The 21,259-nt window shown below is 40.6% G+C and overlaps 1 protein-coding gene across 1 annotated transcript in view; it reads left to right on the forward strand.

Annotated features, from left to right (window-relative positions):
• Positions 1-21,259, forward strand: part of cdkal1 (CDK5 regulatory subunit associated protein 1-like 1) — a 207,508-nt gene that overhangs the window by 141,200 nt on the left and 45,049 nt on the right. The window contains exons 11-12 of the mRNA XM_044034474.1: positions 8,409-8,589; positions 16,385-16,447. Of these exons, the coding sequence (XP_043890409.1) occupies positions 8,409-8,589; positions 16,385-16,447 (244 nt within the window). The remainder of the gene's footprint in view (positions 1-8,408; positions 8,590-16,384; positions 16,448-21,259) is intronic.

A 21,259-nucleotide genomic window follows, 5' to 3' on the forward strand; every position in this document is an offset into this window, starting at 1 on the left:
AATAAGCACAATATATAACCCCTGAACAATGTATGGAAAATATTAAAGTACAGGAAGAAGAATTGATTCATGATTAACCCTCTTATGACCATCATGTATATGGCTGCAAAGCTCTATTTTTCTGCTTTCCGGTATCCATCCCTCCTTCTTCTACCCCTTTATCCTATACACTTAGGGCAACTGGTGGGGTTGCACCCTGGACAGATTGTCCATAGTTTTTGAATTTTCTAGATATTGCAAATGGTCCAGGAGTTACGGTAATGAGAAGTACATATGCCAAATTCTATCCTCGCTGACAGGATGGTAACAGAAGATTTAAAAGACGAAAATTACAAAAGTATGTTCAACTATTTTTAAGTTGAAGACAAGTAGTGGCTAGAATTGTTGCTTCACCGCAAGTAGGTCGCCGGTTCAAATCCAGGTTCGACCAAGGAGTTTGCGTGTTCTACCTGCGTACACAAGGGTTTTCTCCTTGTGTACTCTGGTTTCCCCCTCAGTCCAAAAACATGCAGAGGTTAATTGTACACCTTAAATTAAAGGTGTGAGTGTGAGAGTGAATGTTTGTTAGTCTCTGTATGTTCCTGTGATGGACTGGTGACCTGGGTTTGGGTCCAGCTCCCTGTGGCCCTCATGTGGAAGATAAAACCTTAAATGCGGCAGTGCCTGTTTGTATGTTTGTTCCTGTGTGTGTTTTTCAGAAAAAAAAAAAAAAAATCCGTCCACAGTTCACTTTTGACACCCAGAGGATAGACGGAGAAATCAAGGATTTGAGGAAAGAATGAGCGAAGGTTTGAGGCTCAGGAAAATCTTCCTGACAGTTTGACAACTCTTTGCACGCCGACTGAAACCATCACCTGTCTCATACCATCTATCTCTTCACCAACCATTTGTCTGTCACTTCCCTGCTCTCAAGCATACTGCACTCAGTTTTTGTGTTCTATTTATATATTCTTTAGTCATTTTTGAAGTCAGTCCACAATACAAAATCTAGAATGCAGCGACTAAATTGTCTTGATGTGTTCATTCTTAGGATATAATCTACATGGAACTGCTCACTTTTCACATCAGTTTTTTCCATTAAAACTATTGTGTTTTTTAAAAAAGGAAATGGGGCCAATTTTATGTTCTTGAAATCATGAAACTTCCTAAAAAGTTGACTTCAAACTTTCCAGACTCCGCATTGTGCACACAAACAAATTGACTTTGGTGACAGCATTAGCTCCATTCAACTCGGATTACTCCGATGTAATCTGTTTTTAAGCTCATGGTACCTGTCACCTAAGTATCCAGAGTCATTTTACAGCCTTTGAAGTTTGCATTAGAGGCAAATTGGAAACCATTGTTTGGTTGCTCAGCTTTAATCTGGCTGAATCCCCGCTGTTATCTGGCCAGTCTCAACCACTTCTGACAGTGCCCTCCTTCATCCTTGATGGTGGAAGTGGGTGAAGAAAGTGAGTGATAACCAAGCAGACCACTTTCTCTCTTTCTGTCCCTGTAAATTGAGCTGCTACATGACAGTGCCATTACCTCCAGCTGCCACCGTTAAATCAAACACTTAAGTGTCTGAGTGATTACTCACACTCCTCACAAGAGTCCCCCTTTCTTCCCCTTGTTGGTTCCTTCTCTTTCTCCTTTAAGGACAGGATTGTTTTCTGTACGTTGTGCGCACGGTGTTATTCATTTTGTCAGTTTGCACAATAATCATTTATTTAAAAAGGATTTAGAAAGGATAAGAAGGGAAGGGAATACAGCTCCTGGCAGATCTGCTAAAGTCATCTCTGCACTGACTATATTCTGCGTGATTATTAACTTCATGATTTAATGGTGCTCAACTTTGTTTCCCTGTGCTGCACACGCCTGTAATCGGGCCAAACAAGCAGTGACCGTGCTGGGCATCGGGGGAAACTCAGCGCAGCTTATGTGAACTGTGTTGTGCTCCAGTTTGGGTCAGATACAAATTAGATAACCTGTCTGGATCTTGGATTGTTTTTGCTTGCAGCCCCAAGCTGTGCTGTAGCTTGCAGTTAAGAGGTAAAGCAGTTCATGATTCTCTGTGGCTGTGCTACATTGTTCTCTTCATGTACCAACATTTGACGTAGTTTGAATTCTGGATGTCCCAATCCCAATCTGAAGCATCATATCGGAGCAGATCTGGTCTCTTTCTCTTTTGTTTTTTCCACTCAATCACTCAGATCTCCTCACCTTGATCTTTAACACCAGTGACATTAATTTCATATTACCTGGTGTGATATAATTGATCATATTTAATTTCTACACAGTGGGTGAATGACGCTGAGTTCGCGACAACACTCGTGAGTTTTTTTTTCAGAATTTAAACTTCTGCATAAGAAAAAATAATCAAACAATTCTGTGCACAAACACAGCACTGGTTTAGCTCCTGGGGACACCCTCCCTCTCCCTCTGCGGTCTCACAGCACGCGGGGCCACAAGAGAGCAGCCATGCTGCCGGCTTGACACTAGTGTGTGCACCATGCCTGACAAAAAAAGAGCTCACAAACGCACAATGTAAATTTGTACATTGCACATTTTAAAATAAACGCAGTCTGGCATTTCAGTTACCTTAATTTTCATTTTAATTTTTAGAGTGAAATATTTACAAGAGAGACATAACATAGTCATACTGATGCGTTCTGGTCTTTACTGTAGTTATGTACAAAAAGGTATTTGCTGTGAAGAGGGTGAAACATCTGAACAAGCTGAAAAACAAGCAACACTAATATGACTCAAGATGAGAAATGAAGAAAGAAGTGACCCGGATAACACAATGTACTGAAAACTCTTCCCTGAGCATCGCTGATAATTTCCCATTAAATATATTTTAGGCATAAGCATATGACATGTGACAACTCTGCGCCTCTGAGGTTTTGATCACATCTTCAAAAGAGCTTTAATCTCCGTACATCAGTGAAAACAAAGGTACTCATGACCTTTAAAAACTGTGGCTCTGTAGCCTTTATGTGGGAGAAGAATTTGACAAGGTAAACAAGTCCATGTGATGGCAGATGTGTTTTCTTTTCCCGCAGACTATTAAGGGTCAAGTTCACTTTGCAAGAGAGAAGACTGTATGTGCTATCAGATTGTTCAACTTCACTTTTCAAAAACACTGTTTCAAGCTTGACCCAGTAACGGATGACAGGTTGACAGCATTTTGAAGAAATATACCATGGCTTTTTGCGGAAGCCACTTTTTTGGTGCCGTATACCTCACAGAGGAAATTGTATTTGATCATAAAAAAAAAAAAGTGCTTTTAGTCTTGTTATTTTATAATAACTGCCTTTTTGTTTTAGAAATGACTGAAAAGTCTCACTGGGTAAAAAAGAGTTGAGTTTGTAAATGAGCAGTCTTAAGTTGATTTTAGATCATAGATTGTAGGTCAATAAGATGTTGTAACGTCTTGTTGGAGTGGTCAAACACATCTACTGTATGTCAGTGTTCAAAGGCATCCACATCCAATTGTAATACAAAACTGGATGCTGGGCAGGGATTAACAAAATGACAAAGAAGGATGAAGAAAGTTTTGGTCTCTCCATCCGGTTCCTCCTCATGGGACAGCCCATGGTCAAGATGAAAGGAATTGGGTTTTTAACTGGAAGGCCGCCTGTTCAAATCCCGGGAAGGGTCAAGAGCTGGGGTGCCCCTGAGCAAGGCACCCAATCCCCCATTGCTCCCCGGGTGCAGATAAGTGCTGCCAACTGCTCCGGTCCCTGGCTTGTTTGTGTTCACTACTGTTAACACACACACAACTACTAACTACTGCAGAGGTCAGATCCACTATCACTAATTGGTGTGTGTGTGTGCATTCATCCATCCGTCTTCTACCACTTTTATCCTCCACATGAGGGTTGTGGGGGGTGTGTGCTGGTGCCAATCCCAGCTGACATAGGGTGAACGAGTGGGTATACCCTGGACAGGTCGCCAGTCCATCACATAGAGACAAAGACCATGCACTCTGACACTCACACATACTGTCGATTTAGAGTGTCCAATTTGGTGTGTGCAAAAATAACTCCACACATCAGTTTTTGATCCCAGAAACATCTATTCATTACAGACCAGATGATGTTTGGGGTTCAAGTCTATGTCTTAAATCCTACTGCTTGTCCTCACACAAGTACTGACTATATCTGATTTGCTTTTTCCTTTTTTTTTTCTTTTTTTTTGCACATTATGTTGTGTTTCTGGTCTCTTCGAACTCATGTCGTCTTAGAATTACACACTCAGTCCGCCTGCTGTTCTTTCTCCGAAGCCTCATTTCCACCAAGCGATTCAGTGCAGTCCAGCTCACCGCGTTGTGGTTTGGAACGCTGCACCCTGCTCTGCCTTGTGTTCCCACCATGTGGTTTGTGGGCCGGATATGTAAATTATGTAGCTACTTAAGTAACGTGACGTCACACTGCGCGGTGCTGTGTAGCTTGCCAATGAATTCCACATCGAAGAAGAAGAAGAAGAAGAGCGCTGCACAGTAAAACAAAGGGCAACAATGGAGGACATCCATCATTACATGTTCTTTCTCCCTGGCTTTTGGCTGTTTATCACATAAGATGACACGCTTTGTTTGTCATGATGATTCTCTGTTAACCAGTCACTGAACTGCAGTGTGTTTAGCTCCACCCTGTAGGAGCCGGACCACTGTGCTCGGTACCCTGACAGAAGGGTTTGACAGTGGGAAACGCAAATAATTGCGTGACCAAAACTGAACCCAAATGTTCTGCCATAGCTATCACATTATAATAAAGCCACCAGGTTACATGTTAATGTGATTTTAGTTTCCACAAAACAGCAGGTTTCAAAACTATCTACATTTTGACAACAAAATCCCCCGACAGCACAGTACTTTTTCCATCCTTAACTCATCTTTCCCAGTCACCGCTCACTGTCCGACTCCTACGCTACATCGGCCCCAGTGTGCCGCGCATTATCATTTCAGAGAGCGCACACACTCACAGCGTGCACACTGCGGCACAGATGGGTAGCGCGGTCTCTTTCCAACAGATGAATAGGTAAATATTTACCTTCACAGATTGTCTTTCTTCCACATTCATCCTCCCATTCTTCCACCCATCGCCTTCCTCTCTACACCTCCATGCCGCGCTCATTTGTTTGTTCCGTGCTGTTGTTATTTTCAGGGCTCGTCCGTCCCAATGGTCTCCTCTTCATCTTATCACGGGGGCCTCTCACAGGCATTTGTTGTGCAAACACGCTTGCGTACGCACACACACACATCTTTTGAATATATGATAAGAAGGATGGCGTGTGTGTGTGTGTGTGTGTGTATGGAAACATACACACATGGATGGACTTTTCAGGGCCCCAGTAAACAAAGAGTTGATAATAAATGTGCCATAGACAATGGCATGTTTTATCAAGCTTAATTTAGCCTATTGAGGCAGATGGGGGGACTGACTGTGAACTTATCTTGAGTTTTAATTAAATGACTCTAGTCTCCTGTGGACATATTTTCCCTGTGTAAATGCTAACTCAGACTGGTAGCACACGGTGGGTCATGGAGGCAGGGATGTGATCTCTTTGCCTTCATGGAGCAGGAGGGAAAATGATGGGAACCAAACACACAAACACGTCTTATCTCTGTTATTTAAGGGCTTTAGGTTCTCCTCTACTGTCTTCATATTCTGAAGCAGTGACGGGAGGTGTAACAGCAGCCATGAGGTCAGAGACTGCTAGCTGTTGATAAAATTCCATTCTTCTCCTTTTTCCCATGAATGAAGTACGTTCACAGGAAATGAGTTTATTTTCCATTAAAACAGATTTAAGTGGATGGTTTGGAGATTTATGTTTCCCAAATCAATAAATATTAAATATTGAATCACATGTTAAAAGTATACACAGTGTAAATCCTTTGTTTATACTTTTTGACAAAACTGTTCCTTTTAATTCATTGTTTTTGGTGTAGAATGCTCTCTGATATAATTCTCAAATCAATATTTATTGATGGCGTGTCCTCCTCCAGACCTGACTTTCCAGATAATGTCTCATTTGATAGATCCTGTTTTCTCTCTGTCTGTTTATCTCCTCTCCGCACACTGAAGAGTTTAATCTTGCTCTGTCACTGTTTTTGGTTTACTCTGCCTGCCGGCCTCTGTTTATTAGGTAGATAACTGTTTATTTTAATTTATTTTGTTTTGTTTTATATGTTTGTTTAAGATATGCTTGATGTTTTACAGTGGCAACACACCACACACAGTTAGTCCACTCTCTTTAAAACAGGCTTGTTTGTCATTCAAAGAGAAATATGATGGGTGCACACGGTGTGATGGGCTTGTTTGTTTACATTTCCAATTGTATTTACTATGAACTGTCCCTAAAACTGCCCAAAGCTAGTGAGTTATAGACATTTTATACTGTTATGATAAAAGAATTAAATAAGAATAATGACTTGAATTAATTCAAAGTTTATTTTGCCGCTTTACGTGGACAAAATTTGCTCATCTACGAAACGGTGGGAGACAAATGCACTGGAGCTACAGACCTACACTGCGGAAACCTTGGTGCCAAGAACATAAACGATAGCTTTCCATTCTCATTATGTTAGTTGATTAATTACTGTTGGACCCTTTAGGCTGCAAACAGCACTTTGTTTACCAACCAAAGTAAAGGATTAAAAAAACATGCAATTTAACTTGAATAGAGAGGACTAGAGCCACCGCTTGAGGACATTTATTTAGCCTTTTAACTATTCCATGCTTTGATTTTTAATTTTTAATTTATGGAGTTTTACTTTTCCATAGGGTAGTGGTCAGGCAGATGTTAGAGGTCAAGGATGCCTGTGCCTGCAGGCTATTGGTTAATATTAATGGCTATCAGCCAATTGAAACTCATCAATAGGTCAGAGGTTATCACGGGGTTGCAGAGGCAGGAAGTTAATGTGATTAAAGATGCATCATGTTGTCGATTGTAGAGAGAAAGTGTCTTTTGCCTCTCTTTTCCGATGTCTTTGTTAAGCTGTCTCTATATTGGTCTGTGATGCATGTCTCTGTCCGTTTGGCTTTTTTCTCATGGATTTTCAACAGGCAGTTTTTAATTTAAACAATATTATGTCTCATTACATCACTGCCGTCTTTGTGTTTGATCTTTTCTGCAGCCATGTATCCAGCTGTAAGATCAAATATACAAGATGTTTAAAGCGTCAGAGATGAGACGAGAAAGCAGGACGGAAGAAAATTGCTCGTGAATGTTAGTTTTCTCAGCCAATTTTGACCTCTGCTTCCATTCCATCCAAAAAGATTTTTCAAAATTGATTAAAAGAAAAAAAGTCAGCCTGTTGCGAAGTAAGTCCTGGCTTCTCGTATGAGATGGATGGAAATGTAACAAATTGTACATTATATTAAACATTATATTATTTTTCCCTTTTTTTTCCACTGCATCTAGAGCTTTGTGAGGAATCTTGAACTCAATGGTTTGGCTCACTTGAACTGAGAGAGATTTTCTTTTATATCCATTTATTTAAACACCAACCTCAGTCTCATATTGCTGTTTTCTTCTGATGGCTACTTCCTCCACTGAAGATGATGTTGGAATTAAAACTGATCACTGAGAATGTATGGCACCGTGTCAAAACATCATATATTTCAATGGGAACATCAAATGTGTAGAGAAACATGTTTTATTTTTCTTCCAAGCCCTGTCAATATCAACAAAATACGTAAAAAACAAATCAATGCATTAACTCCCAAACCCCACTGGCCACAATTAAGCCAACGAGCCTGCAGGTCAATAATCAATGGGTAACGATTGGCAGCAGAGGTTGCTAATCAGGTTTTGATTGGCTGAATGAGTCATTTGGGAAAGACTTTAACTTTCTGTTATGCTGGACTGCTTTGTGTAGTTTTTTCGACGGCAACAATGGGGAAAATGTCTGTCAGAAACTTCAAGGTTAGTAAATGTCAGAATGAAATTCAGGATGCATGTTGTTTTTGCTTATCATATTTATTATTAGTAGTTTTCCAGAGAGTCCTCTGGGGCTGTAGAATGTTGATATCCATACCCGCGCGCATCGATTGAATTGTGAATGAACGAAAGAGAACATATTTTATGCCGAGAAGCACAACATTACCATGAGCCATTGACAAAATGGATCGAATGGGTGCAGAAGCAGAGTGGCTTCATGATCATTTTCTCATGGTGGTGTTATTGAGTTTTCATATGAACTCTTATCCTGACAAGGTCAAAGGGAGAGGCTGGCCGTTTCCTCACAAGAAGTTAACCAGAACGCGTGTGGAAAAAGATCACATTTGTGATCTTTTGCCCTGGTTTGATGTGAATCTGACACACCAATCATTACCGAATGTTGGTTATGGTATGGTAATGTCGTCCTGTTGATAGTATGTATTATAAATGTGTCTCTCTCTCTCTTTGTATGTCTTCCTCAGGGTCCCAGGTATAACCATTGCTACGGATATTATCTGTGGTTTTCCTGGTGAGACGGATGCAGACTTCCAAGAGACTGTGGACCTGGTGAAATGCTACCGATTTCCCAGTCTTTTCATCAACCAGTTCTACCCGAGACCCGGCACACCTGCCGCCAAGATGGAGCAAGTACCAGCACATGTGGTGAGTGTGGACAAGGAGACGGGGACTTTAGTACACGTCATCTAACTGTCGATTTCATGTTCAGCAGCTTGTGTTTTAAAAAAAGCTTAGTGATTTTTCAGTTTCCACAGCTTGAAGCGTAACAGAAACTACGTTGTGTGCCAGAATACATATTTACTGTAAAGTAAACATACTGTGGGTTCACACTCAAATGTTTGTGTGTGTGTTTAGGAAAAACCCAGACCAGCTTCCCACCTTTTCAAAATATAAAAGCCAGTTTTCCAGTTCTGTCATTACTTCTATATGAATATGAAGTTTTTTTATCAAAGTTGCTCGGACACAGATCAAAGTTCTGTAAAATAATTCCGATTTAGGGTTTTCAGGATTTAATCTTTGAGCCGTTACTGACCTATAAAGCATTTTGATTGCTGCTTCATTTTCTTTTATTGATCTCTATATGACACATTTTCCCTTTTTTTGCCCCTCAACCTACTGCCAAATGAAATAACTAGTGGCTAATGAAGCCATGTTCTTGCTTCTTTGACCTCTGCTGCCCTACTGTATGTTCTATCTCTTCTTGCATTTGTGCTCCCTCACTCTTTACCATCCAAGTGTTGACGTTTCTCTTTCAAGTGTACCGTCCTCATAAGTCATTCTCTTTTTCCCTCCTTCCTCCTTCTTGTCTTCAATCTCTGAGGAGAAACTTAGTGTGTCTTGAAGGGATCAATCCCCAGACAACCACATCTCTGCTGCTTCTCTTCTTATCTTCCCCCCCTCCTCTCCTTTCTTCCTCCTCCATCTGTCTCACCCCGACATTCATTGTCAACGATTGGATGTTAGCATGCATCTAAGACTTCATTCCACAGGCAGCTGTGTGACTGTCAAGACTGGTGGTTTTCGGTGGAAACCTTTTATTTTATTTTTATTATTTTTTTACATTTAATCATTTCTGCGTGATAGTTTTATTTCTTATTTTTTTCAGTTATTTATTTCATGAGTGGGCGGCGCACTTATTTGCCCCTCCCACATCCAATTTTTGACACACATTCACCAAACCAATTTCAGATGTAAAGTCTGATGCGGTCTCCAAAACCTGTGAGTTTTGGGGTATGTTCAGACCCTCAAAAATGTGATTCATGGCAAGAAATAATAATGATGAAGAATAATAATTCCTTCAGTTTCAATAAGATCCTCCTTGTGCACTCGAACCCTCATTATTCTTTAGTTAAGGCATGTATTTGCAGTTGAGGTTTTATTGCGCATGCGTATTCAACCTATTTAAACACCACCTCTGGCAAACTGTGCTCAATAACTGCAGTGTACTACTGAGGACAGTGGGCCAATTTCTCAGCAGCAGCAGCAGTCCGTTATACTTAACAATGGTCTGTTGTTCAGAAGCAACTGACCACTGAATGTCCCTATTGACCTGATCAGTATTGAGTATTTAAACAAGTTGTGTAACAAGTCATCTTTGTTAGTGTGTCAAGTGTTTTATTCCTCTTAAACAGAAATTATTGATGACCAATCACAGCACACATTTGTTAGGACAAACACAGGTTTTACCAATTGATCCATTTTTTTAGGGTTTCACTTCAATTTTAAGAGAGCCAGGGTCCTACTATTGTTCAAGTGTAAAGGGTAAAACTAAATACTTGACACTTTAACCTGCTTTTTGGCTGAAAAAGTTGTTTTATTTTTTTAACTTTATACATCATACACGTTCCCTGTATTTTCTGTGACGTGTTCCAATGAAATAAATATGCTGTATGGTCATTATAGCATTGCTAAAACAACAAATCTATATACATAAGAAGATATCTGTTTGATTCCACTTCCTTTTGTTTACAAATGATCACCCAGCTCCACATGAGCTCAAGACTCACCCTACTTTCTTGGACTAGAGACAATTTTGAGAATTCTATTAAATCAGCAATTTCTGAAACAGTCAGACCAGCCCGTCTAGCACAAACAACCACGCCACATTCAAAGATACTTCAGTCATTTCCTACCCTGTAGTGGTACGAAACTAAACTAAATTCCAAAGCCACCCCAAAGTCGTTAGCTGAAGAGTCATGGGTAAAGGGTTGTTTGCACATTTATTTGTGCCGTAACATTCGGGTTACATTTCCACATCCATTCACAGCCTCTCTCGGATTGACAACACAGAGAAATATTCATTTGATGTTCTAGGTTATGAATGACGATCTGGTCAAAAAAAAAAAGGCTTTTTACAACAAACCAAGCACAGCTTTCATAGCTGTCAAAGGTCCACGGTACCCTTTTTGTAATAAACTCAATAACATCAAAGGTCTACAAAGCCACCTTCCTTTCCTTGCAAGAATATTCACTCAAAGGCTGAAGGCCAACGGTTAACGACATCAGCTGTTCACAAATGAATGAAGTAATCCTGCATTCATCACTTAAACTAACCCTAAACTAAATTGACTCAATGCTGAACTTTAACAGGTCGACTTGACCCACCCAACTCTTAAATACGATGAAAAAAATGCATTAGAACGGGTAAATGTATATGTATTTGACAGAACATGTAGCCAAAGGTTAGAGAGGGAGTCAGGATAATATGTTCAGGTCCCGCAGTACACCTGCTTTGATGGTTAAAGCTGCATTCAACATCACATCATCAGTCAACATGCACCTGCTCATACTCACGGGCACACAGTGAGTGGTGGCAGCGAGGCGATGTCTCGGGTGTGTAGGTCAGTGATTAATAAAGTGCACCAGATGGTTTGTTTGGAGCACAACTGTGTTGAATAGCCACAGGAGGGATGGATGAAGAACTAGATGCAGTAGGACACAAAGACAGAAGGAGGCCTGAGAGGGAAACGGGGGGTAAGGAAGGATGAAGAATAGGAAGAAGAGCAAAAGGGTAAGGGGTGGATGGATGGAGGAAATAATCTTCTTAGGGACATGTCCGTCGTAGGCCCTCGAGGGGCACCATCCCTTTTGGAAAATGTAAATGGCCACTATGAGTGCCCACTTACTGAATGTGGGAGCTCATTAGTTATGAAGATGCAATTTTTACTATTTTTTTCCCTTTAAAAAAGTACTACAAAAGCAAAGTGTGTTATTTTTCTATTAAGTGGAAGAATAAAGGCAGGGGAAATCGATTGAGAAATAATTTTTCCTGCACTTATAGTTTTTTTTAAGTGTCATTTAACAATGAAATGAAAGCCAACTGCAAACTGGCTTTTCGCAACAGAATACCAGCGCAGTTTATGTTGCCAGGTTCTTTGCAGGATTGTCTAGTTTGCTCAAGCAGCAACAACACACAACCCTCCTTTGTTAGTTTAAATATTTGGTATAGTGAAAAAAGCTTTTTCAGCTTTTTATTATTATTAAAAATTCATAATACAATGACAGATTTGTCTCAGTGAGTTGATGGGTAAAACACAAATGTGGTGAGGTCCAGGTGTTCTGTGCTGTCCTCTGCTCTTACTTATTAACTGTTGTGTTAGATGATATATGAGAAGAATTGAAGACCACAGGGATGGAGGGACGGTGGGAGGAAGGAAAGGGAATACATTGAGAATAAAGGGATCTGAATGCTATTAGCTTGGATCTCCATAATCATCCCCAGGTGACCAGAACTTAGCCTTGATAAATGGACTTGCAGAATGGAAGGTGTGCATGTGTGCGTCAGGACGTCTACCGGTATGTAAGGAAGAGTCGAGAATGAGCAGCTGCGGGGGGAGAAATGTGGAAGAGGGGAAAAAAAGTGATAAAGAAGAAGATTAGCTGTTCTAGGTGGGCATTGTTTTTAATTTCCCCAGGTTGTAATTGGTTAAGAACTCCATTACCCACGAGGCACCAGTGCTGCAGCTGTCAACATGAAACAGCTGGCCAGCCACTAGTAGCTGCGTCTTCTGGCTGCTCGATCATTTATCTACGCCTCGATAGACACACAAACACAAGCGTGGACCTACACACGCAGACGCGTACATGCATTCTTTCCTGTCTCTTTGTCTCCTAAGAAGACACTCGCTCTCCCTCACACATCATCGGGGGAGATACTAATGCTTGGCTAAGGCAGTCTAACAGGTAGAAGTTTATGTTAATGGCTAAGTTGCTGCTTGGGACCAGGTAGGTCTGCCCTTGATTAATGACCGAGCCCACTGATAATGGAAATGTAAAATATTGCATTTTTTTTTCTCCTCAGATCACAGTTGTTTTTGCCACATTCAGGTGAATTTTCTTACATGACAATGTCATCGCTCTGATATCTTTGTAGTTTTAAGTTGCTGCAGAGTAAGTGTATTGTGCTGGGGGTAAAAGCGGAGTCGCCTGAGTATAAGGACGTAGCACACAAAGGTACTTATTGAGCCATAGAAAGTAACTTAGTGGATGCATTGTGTGCAGTATCATGACCTCTGTGGAGAGGTCACTATATTCTCACACACTCAGATCTTTGCCATTGTGTCCTGCTGTTGTGATGCTCGAGGAAGTGTTAAACCTTGGCACACAAAGACGAAGGCAGACTCAAATTATGCCTAACTTTTTTTTTTCCTTTCTTTTTTTTTGCTTAATGTATCACACAGACATGGGCACATGCCGGGAGTGGAAGCGCTACAGCACTAACATCTGTCCGTCATTAGGGAGAGACAAACTGGCACATATTGTTGAGCCAGAAGCTCATACAGTGCAGACTTAGGCAAGATCACCGTTACCTTGCCCCACAACATACCCTCACCTCGGCACAATGGATGTGAGAACAACAGGGATTTGGTCATCGGTGGAGGTTGACTGGTGGTGGATTTGTACAGGCTGATAGACTAATGATAGTTTGATAGAAGCATTCAAAAGCATCCAGCAGCAGGATTTTTCATGGATCCAACAGCAGTCTGTATCGTTACATTTGATGTCGTGTTTTTGTTATTAATCATTGGGATTTTTAAAGAAGCAAATCCACCCATTGATCCATAATTTGTGCTCGGCGTGCTTCTACCAGTAGCAACTATGGCTGTGGAGCATCCATGCAGAGCAGTGATCTGTGTCTCCACATGATGGGCGGAAGGGAACACAGCCCTGCGCCACGATCAAGCCAGAGTCCGCCGATGTCGATAGGTTGTAAAACATCCTGACAGAGCCGATTACCCGCTTCACCTCTCGTCGTAAAGCGTCAGCAGTGATAATAACATCAATCGTCACGCGTGGGTTTTTTTTAAAAGAAACTTCCTTTCTTAGTCTGAGGTCTGAATTTGCTCAAGATTTTCAAGTATTTCTTTTCTTTTTTTTAAAGCTGCTACTGTGAATACTCAACCTGGTCAAATGTTCAAACTATTTGAATTATAAATATTTGTTTGGCCTTTGCGACCATCTCTTAAGCTTTTAATCTGTTTTATCAGTTTCCTTCTTCTGATAGTCACAATACTTTCATCCTACTGTTTTAATATATAAATATACATGTAGCACCATTAATATTGTGTCTGTTGGGTTTGTGTCATTAGATCTTTTTTGTATGTGTGAGTGTTTAGAGAATGTGTGAAATGAATGCAAAGAGATGGGCAATTGGCGAGTAATCAGCACAGAATTGGGAAAATGAGTGCATGACAAATTCAACCTGTCACTGAAGATGAATACAGTGTTTAGCAGAGTTTAATTAACTAATTATAGACAGCAGAAGACTTTACTTACAGCTGTAGGTCACAGAGCAACTCCAGGGTTTGGTGTTTACTTAGTTTTTCTGCACAAGGCCAAGGATTTAAACTCAGGGTTTTCTTACCTCTTTGAAAGTGGCAACATCAATTTGTAAAACTGAACAATACAGAGTAATAAGCTGAGGTTTCTACGATTTAAATGTTTTTAAATTAAACTCTTTATGGGGACTGGATCTCTTTTTAAGATCATTTCATATTGACCATATTGTGTCCATGTCTGTGTGTGTTCTTGTATAGATGTATACACCGTTGGAAGGATATTTTGGGAAAGATGAGACATTTTGTCTGGTCCTCCCTGACAAGGTTTTCTTTTTTCAGGGTTAGAGTTAGGTAAAGGGTTAGGTTAGCCATTTAGTTTCAGTGGTTAAGGGTTAGAGGCAAGGGACTGCATCATGTCTATGAGTGTCCTCACTGAGGAGAATGTACAAAAAAGTGTGTGTTTGTGTGTGCGCTATTGAACTGGGTAAATTCTGCTGGGAACTCATTGTGGTTTGAAAAATCCTGACCTGCAGTTACATCTGTCTTGATATTCCACGCACACACCCACACCCACACACATGCACACACACACACACACACCATTGAGCATTGAATAGGGAATGATGGTGAGAGTGATGAAGGGATGGTAGGAAGAGGGAGAATGGTGTTGAGGAGCAATGATTAAAGGATTGCTCTCACCTGGGGTGCTCCAGGCAGAGAGAGTGAGAGATTGAGGAGGGACAGACTTGTAAGGGGGGGAAGATGGGTGAGGGAATGAAGACAGAATGATTAGTATGAGTTTTCTCTCACTGATGAAAAACACTGGGAGTAAGGGAGAGGGGTCAGAACTGAGGGATACACGGAAAGCTAAAGACAACAGGAGGAAGGGGGATTTCAAGATTCTAGAGAGCCCTTTGGCAGAGAAAGCGAAAGGGAATCTGGACGGTAGACAGACAGGGCCAATAATTATGGGATTGTGAAGAGCCCTAGGTGAACAGAGAATGAGTAAGACATGGGTAGATGTGGAGCATGGGGGGGGGAAAAGAACTGCAGAGATGGAACTGATCGAGAGAACAGCAAGGTGTGATGAGAGGTGGAGAAACGAATGGAATGGTTTCACTAGGGACAGAGAACGTGAAAACAGATGGCTGAGGGCATGGAGTACAATCATCACCTTTATGTCTAATGCTTTTATTTCAACTGCTCTTCCCTCGTCTTTGCTGTTTTTATTCCACTTCTGCTCTATTTTATTTGTTCACTCCTCCAGTCATAATTAGATTTAAAGGACATTAGCACTGCCTGACAAAATGCTTGTGCTAACTTCTAAAACTTGGACCATCTTTGTCAGCCTGACTGCACCTACATATTATTACAAAAAAAGAAGTCCATCTTCTCCGCTTCCATCTTCACATCCTCCAGCCATCTTTGCCGATCCTGGAGCCGTGCTTGTCTGTCAGCCTATAATGATGCAGAACAAGTTGTAGGTTGTCTGCACCATATGTACAGATCTGGCCTCAGGACACTGAATTCAACCCCTTCACATACCCAACACTGGAAAAGACGGCGAGAGCACGACAATAAATGCATATTCCCTTTAGCTACACAAGGATGTACATATATCCTTCCCCCTTAGCCAGACATGGCCTAATCAGCGAGCTAATTAACGCTCTTTGTATCTGCATCAGCCTCATGTAACTGATTGCATTAACAACTGCCACGCACTAAACAGTCATGTCTCATGCTTGTGCATTTCATTATACATTAAGGGACACGCAAGGTTAAGGCCCGACAGTGAGTGGGAACAAAATGAGAAATAGTTTCAGCCACAGCTGGTGGTCAAATAAGTGTTTTTCCTCCCCTCTGTTCAATCTATATTTTATAGGCTTTCTAAATTATAAAGGGCTTTCTTCTCAGCTTTGGTGGCCTGATAAGTTGTCCACATTTATACCATTTGTTTTTGTTATCTGTGAGACAAGGAACCCATTCACCTGTCAAGGCACATTTGTTTTATATAGTCTGTCATACACACTAATACATTCTCTACAATCTTGTCTTAAAAAGGAGATTATATAGCCTTGTTTTTTTCTGTAAATACACCCTTTGAACCACTTTTATACTCAACATTTCTTGTATATTTATTTTTTTTTTTTTACCATCTACAGAAAAAGCAGAGGACGAAAGAACTGTCCCAACTCTTCCACTCTTACAACCCCTACGACCACCAGGTAAGACACCCTAAACCTGGAACGCTACCGTGGTTTTTCTTAATTTGTCTGAAATTCTGTGTTTGTTTGTTGAATCTTTGCACTGCGTCGAAATGTTTTATCTCGTGATTTTTGTGGGGAGGAGAAACCTTAGTGTTTGGGCCTCAGTCTCGTCAAAATCAGAGGCTTTCGCTTGACATTAAAACTAGGTCAAGATTGCTTGATTCTCTTCATGGCCCTGATGAGTTACTTGTCTCCTCAAGAAGAAGAATGCCTCTTGTCAGCAATCTAGTAGATGAGGTGTTCCTGATTATGTGTGTGTGAGTGTGAGAGAAAGAAAGAGAGAGAGATTGAGTTCCGATGTCTACATTCTCCTCAGGTTCGTGTGCGTATGGGCATGTACGTTGTGTGACATGCCTGTCTTCATGGTTATGATGTTGAGAATATTGTCAGTAAACAGAAGAACTGGAACAAAACCCTGTCACAGATGCAGCCACACAGACCTGTGGGGTTGGGGGGGAGACGAGGGTGTGTGTGTGTGTGTGTGTGTGTGTGTGCGTGCAAGATTGTGTTTATGTGCTGATTTCCTTTGTCCCTGTGAAAGCCCTAATGGCAACTGTCACCAGTTTCTCTTCTGTTGTCGTGAAAAAGAAGAATTACATTTTGACTTATTATACAAGGCTGTGACTATAAAGCACAGCGAAGTGATTCCAGACTTTCGAGCAGGTGTCACTTAGCGCTTTTTGTCTTTGTTTTTCGAGTTTTTTTTACCTCCAGAAGAGTTTGTGCCTGTGGTGCAGTTGTTTTATGCTTCACATTAATTAAAAGGATATGAGAGAGATCACGTTTTCACTGTGGCAGGCATGGAGCTTTGCCTCCCACACACTCAAACACACATTTACCCTAAGAATAGTACACATGGAACACACATGGAGTCGGAGGATAAGCTCCTGCTTAACACAAACAGGGAATGTAAACTGAGCAAAGTTTGCAGAGAATATCTTATTAATACATTAACACGTTTGCATCTAAATGAGATGCTTTATATTTGTGAACATGCTTCCTCCACACAAGTATGATTTTTTTTTTTTTTTTTTTTTTTTTAGAGGATTCAAGAATCAAGTAACGTGACCGTGTTTTCCGTACCGAGTCTGCTGTGCTGTATCTCACATTTGTTCTTTAAGAATATACTCACTTGAGTTGATTAATTACAGATCAGTCAGGTAGTCTAAATACATTTATTTATTTGTCCATTCATTCATTTATTTATGTCCACCCTCCTAATGTGCATGTATTTTCAATGTCCCCTGTATATTCGTCTTTTTGTGTGTGTGTGTGTGTGTGTGTGTGTACAGTAGTGTGTTTCTTTCTCAAAGGACAGGTTTTTTGTCAAGTACCACTTTATAGTTGCTCTATCCATCTGTGCTGCATATTATCACCCATTCTCATACGTCTTCATTCACTCTGGGCCAGCGCACGGCTCAAAATCCTTTGGGACAAATCCCCTGTCCATTCCAAAGTTGGGGCTCAGGATGAGAAAGTGGCTGCAGACTCTCTAAAACGCCTTCCTCTAGGAAACTAGATAGTATTTCCACATGAAATCTACCGTACTACTGTGAAAATATCATATTTATATATATTTGTCTTTTAAAATGAAACTTAAAATTTCGTTTGAAAGTAGTGCAGCACATTGTGCTTTTTTGGTGTCAGTTACATCGCTGATTATTTTTGCTTGTTTCCTCTATATTTTGTGCAGTAATCCGGTCGTATTATATGATATCTGATAGCACCAATATGTTTTTAACATGTCGAGCAAGTTTATTGTAAATCTACCATGCAGCTCGACCCATAGCCATGTTCCTCTAGGTCTTTGCGTTTTCCACGGATTGTGTAGATATGAAAATAAATCCTTTTTGCGTCACCAAGCCCAGATAGCCGTGAGATATGATTTAATGATAAATAAATCTAATGTCAAGCACGCTTCCTTCCAGATCAACCACACTTCTCCGACCATCCTTGCCCATGTCCACACAACATGGAAATGTTAAGTCAAAATAGCTTATATTAAGCCCCATGTTGCCGTTAGATAGAAATAAATGAACTCTGATAATGTCCCTCATTTTGTATTAAATCCCCCGAGGTGTCTGGCCTTTTAGCTTAGGGTTGGTGTAAGGAAGTAATCTGTTTACTAACACATCTGTGTGCATGTTTGTAAAAGAGAGATAGATAAAAAAAAAAAATAGGTGAAGAAAAACAGATTTTGATGGAAGGGAGAAATTGGTGCCCGTACAGCCATTATTGTTAATACCAATCCTCCTATAGGTCCACTAAGGTCATTAATAAAGACTGCTTGGGTGGGGGGCGGCGGGTTTGAAAGGCTTTATTTTTTTTCATAGCTCCAGGCTACAAACCAAATGAAACAATGTTTTTAAATGAACTAATTGTTGTTTTTATACCACACTTCTTTTTTTAATCTCCCTTGGCTAACTCCGAATCTCAGAAGTGGCAATGGCTGGCTGAAATGCAAGAATGAGAACCTTTCTTTTTTTCCCCCCGTCTTTTAATTTCAGTTAGGTCCCGTGTTTTTATTAGTGTTTTTCTGTGTCCTCCTCTCTTCCAATTTGCCTATCCATATTAAAACAGCTTTTTACTGCGTCTTACTTAGATGCTTTCCCCTTGTGCTCGTATGCACGTAGACGATTTGTCTATTGTGTGTATGTTGAAGAGACAAAAGTGTGTGTATATGTGTGTGTTTGTGATGATTAATGTGAAGTATCCTATAGCCAGATGGTGCTGAACAAGGCCCATCCATCAGCTGTGAAAAGACCACTGGGCAGAAAGCTGGCAGAGCACCATGTCTAGGGCAAGTGCCCTGCACTGGACAAACACACACATACACATGGTTTTGTGTAGCCCGCTGAGCCACGTTAAGCCTTGTGTTTTATTTCGGAAAACTGGTTCTTTTTTTGTTTTGTTTTTTTGCTGCCTGGGTCCCACATAAGTTATGATGCCTCATCCATGAAAACAAACCCGGTATAGTCCTAAAATATAAAGGTTTTTTGTCGTATTTCTGTGATCCTAGAATGGATTTTAAAGTCCACTTAACGTAGTAACATTTTCTAACAGTGTGTAGTGCATGATTTCTTTCTCACAAAGAAAACCTGAACTGCCCCATTAAATGGAAAAAAAATGATAATCCCCTCTTTCAGACACCTTCATAAATAAGATCATCCAGTACAGCAAATATTTCCAACCTCTGAACACAGCTGGTTTTTAGGTACGTTTTCCTGGAGGGCTGTTGCCTGCATAATAGGATGATTTTTAAGCTGATAACTTAACGGTCTTAAACCTGCTCCGAAGGCATCTGCTCTGCCTGTTTTCTGTTTTCAGTTTACTGGTAATTACTGCTATTTTATTCATTAATGAGATAGTCGTGGATGATACCCTTTGCTACCGCCATGCTTGTCTAGCTATTGTTTATCAAAGCTTGTATGCAAGTGTATTTGTAGTAACAGACCACATGCGTTCACTTTTTTAGACTTTTACTGTCTTTACACCCTCACAGCGTCATTTGGTGTAAAGTTTTGCTCCCTGAAGGGTTTGCCCTTCCAGGTTCACGTTGTGAAATGCTTAAGTCCTTCTCTGCAAACTCAAGGTGTGTGTGTGTGTGTGTGTGTGTGTGTGTGTGTGTGTGTGTGTGTGTGTGTGTGTGTGTGTGTGTGTGTGTGTGTGTGTGTGTGTGTGTGTGTCTGTGTGTGTCTGTGTGTGTGTGTGTGTGTCACTGCACTCAGCTGCTTCTGGCAGAGCTAACAAAGCCCCTCTCACCCCACATATTCTCCGGAGAGAACACACACACACATGCATTCTCCATGCTGTGTTTATAGGCCTGAATGACAGGGGTGACAGTTTTCCCTGAGGCAAGAGAGGAGGGACAAGCTGTCAACATGGCCCATTGCATCTGCCCAAGCACACGAGACACAGAGAGCAACAAGGGAAGTGGAAATGGAAAGAGAGGTGGCTAAAATAAAGGCTGTCATTAAAAGATTAACAAAAGACTTTAAAACAGATGTACTCAACAAACTTCCCCTGTTCCAAACTCTCTGTTAATGTAGTAATAATAATAACAACAATAATAATAATAATAATAAAAAATTCTCAGAATTCTCTCTCTCACCAACATGTTTTTTTTCATGTGTTATGCATGTTGCTGAACTCAAACAAATTGTATTCTGCTTTTTTCCTTTATGGCATTTTAATTACTTTGATTACGTTAAATGAGTGTGTTTTCTTAATCTGCTGCTTTTCTGCCCAAAACAGTGAGTCTGTGAGGCTTTGTGTTGCCTCAGGTTGTTTTGTTGTTAGAAGAGCCTTGATGGTACTCGGGCCTTATATACAGGGGTCAAGCCAGTCTATTTATCTAATGCACTGACAAGGTTAGAGACTCGTTGTCAAGGAAATATATACAGTACATACAATTTTCAAATCACAAGTGGTGCAATATTTATTCAAGCTTCAAAGCGTATTGTGATACCATTTTTAGATTAACTATTGTCCTGACCTACACATCTTATTCTACAGACAGAAGAAAACACTGATTTGCACACACAGTAGTCTTTTTAGTGGCTCTGTCCGTCTGTGTTTCCGCACTTGCCAATATGACCAACAGAGGCCGACAGAGGCTTGTCTTGTTTTATGTGTTATGAAATTTGTTTTAGAACAATAATGTAAAAATTACCATTCCCTTTAATATCGCAAATCATACCGCAATCACAATTTCATTCAGAATATTCTGAATTAGATATTTATTCAAAATCTTCAGCTCTAGGTTTTACA

This window comes from Solea senegalensis, linkage group LG9, assembly GCF_019176455.1.
Source record: "Solea senegalensis isolate Sse05_10M linkage group LG9, IFAPA_SoseM_1, whole genome shotgun sequence".
Classification (NCBI taxonomy): Eukaryota; Metazoa; Chordata; class Actinopteri; order Pleuronectiformes; family Soleidae; genus Solea; species Solea senegalensis.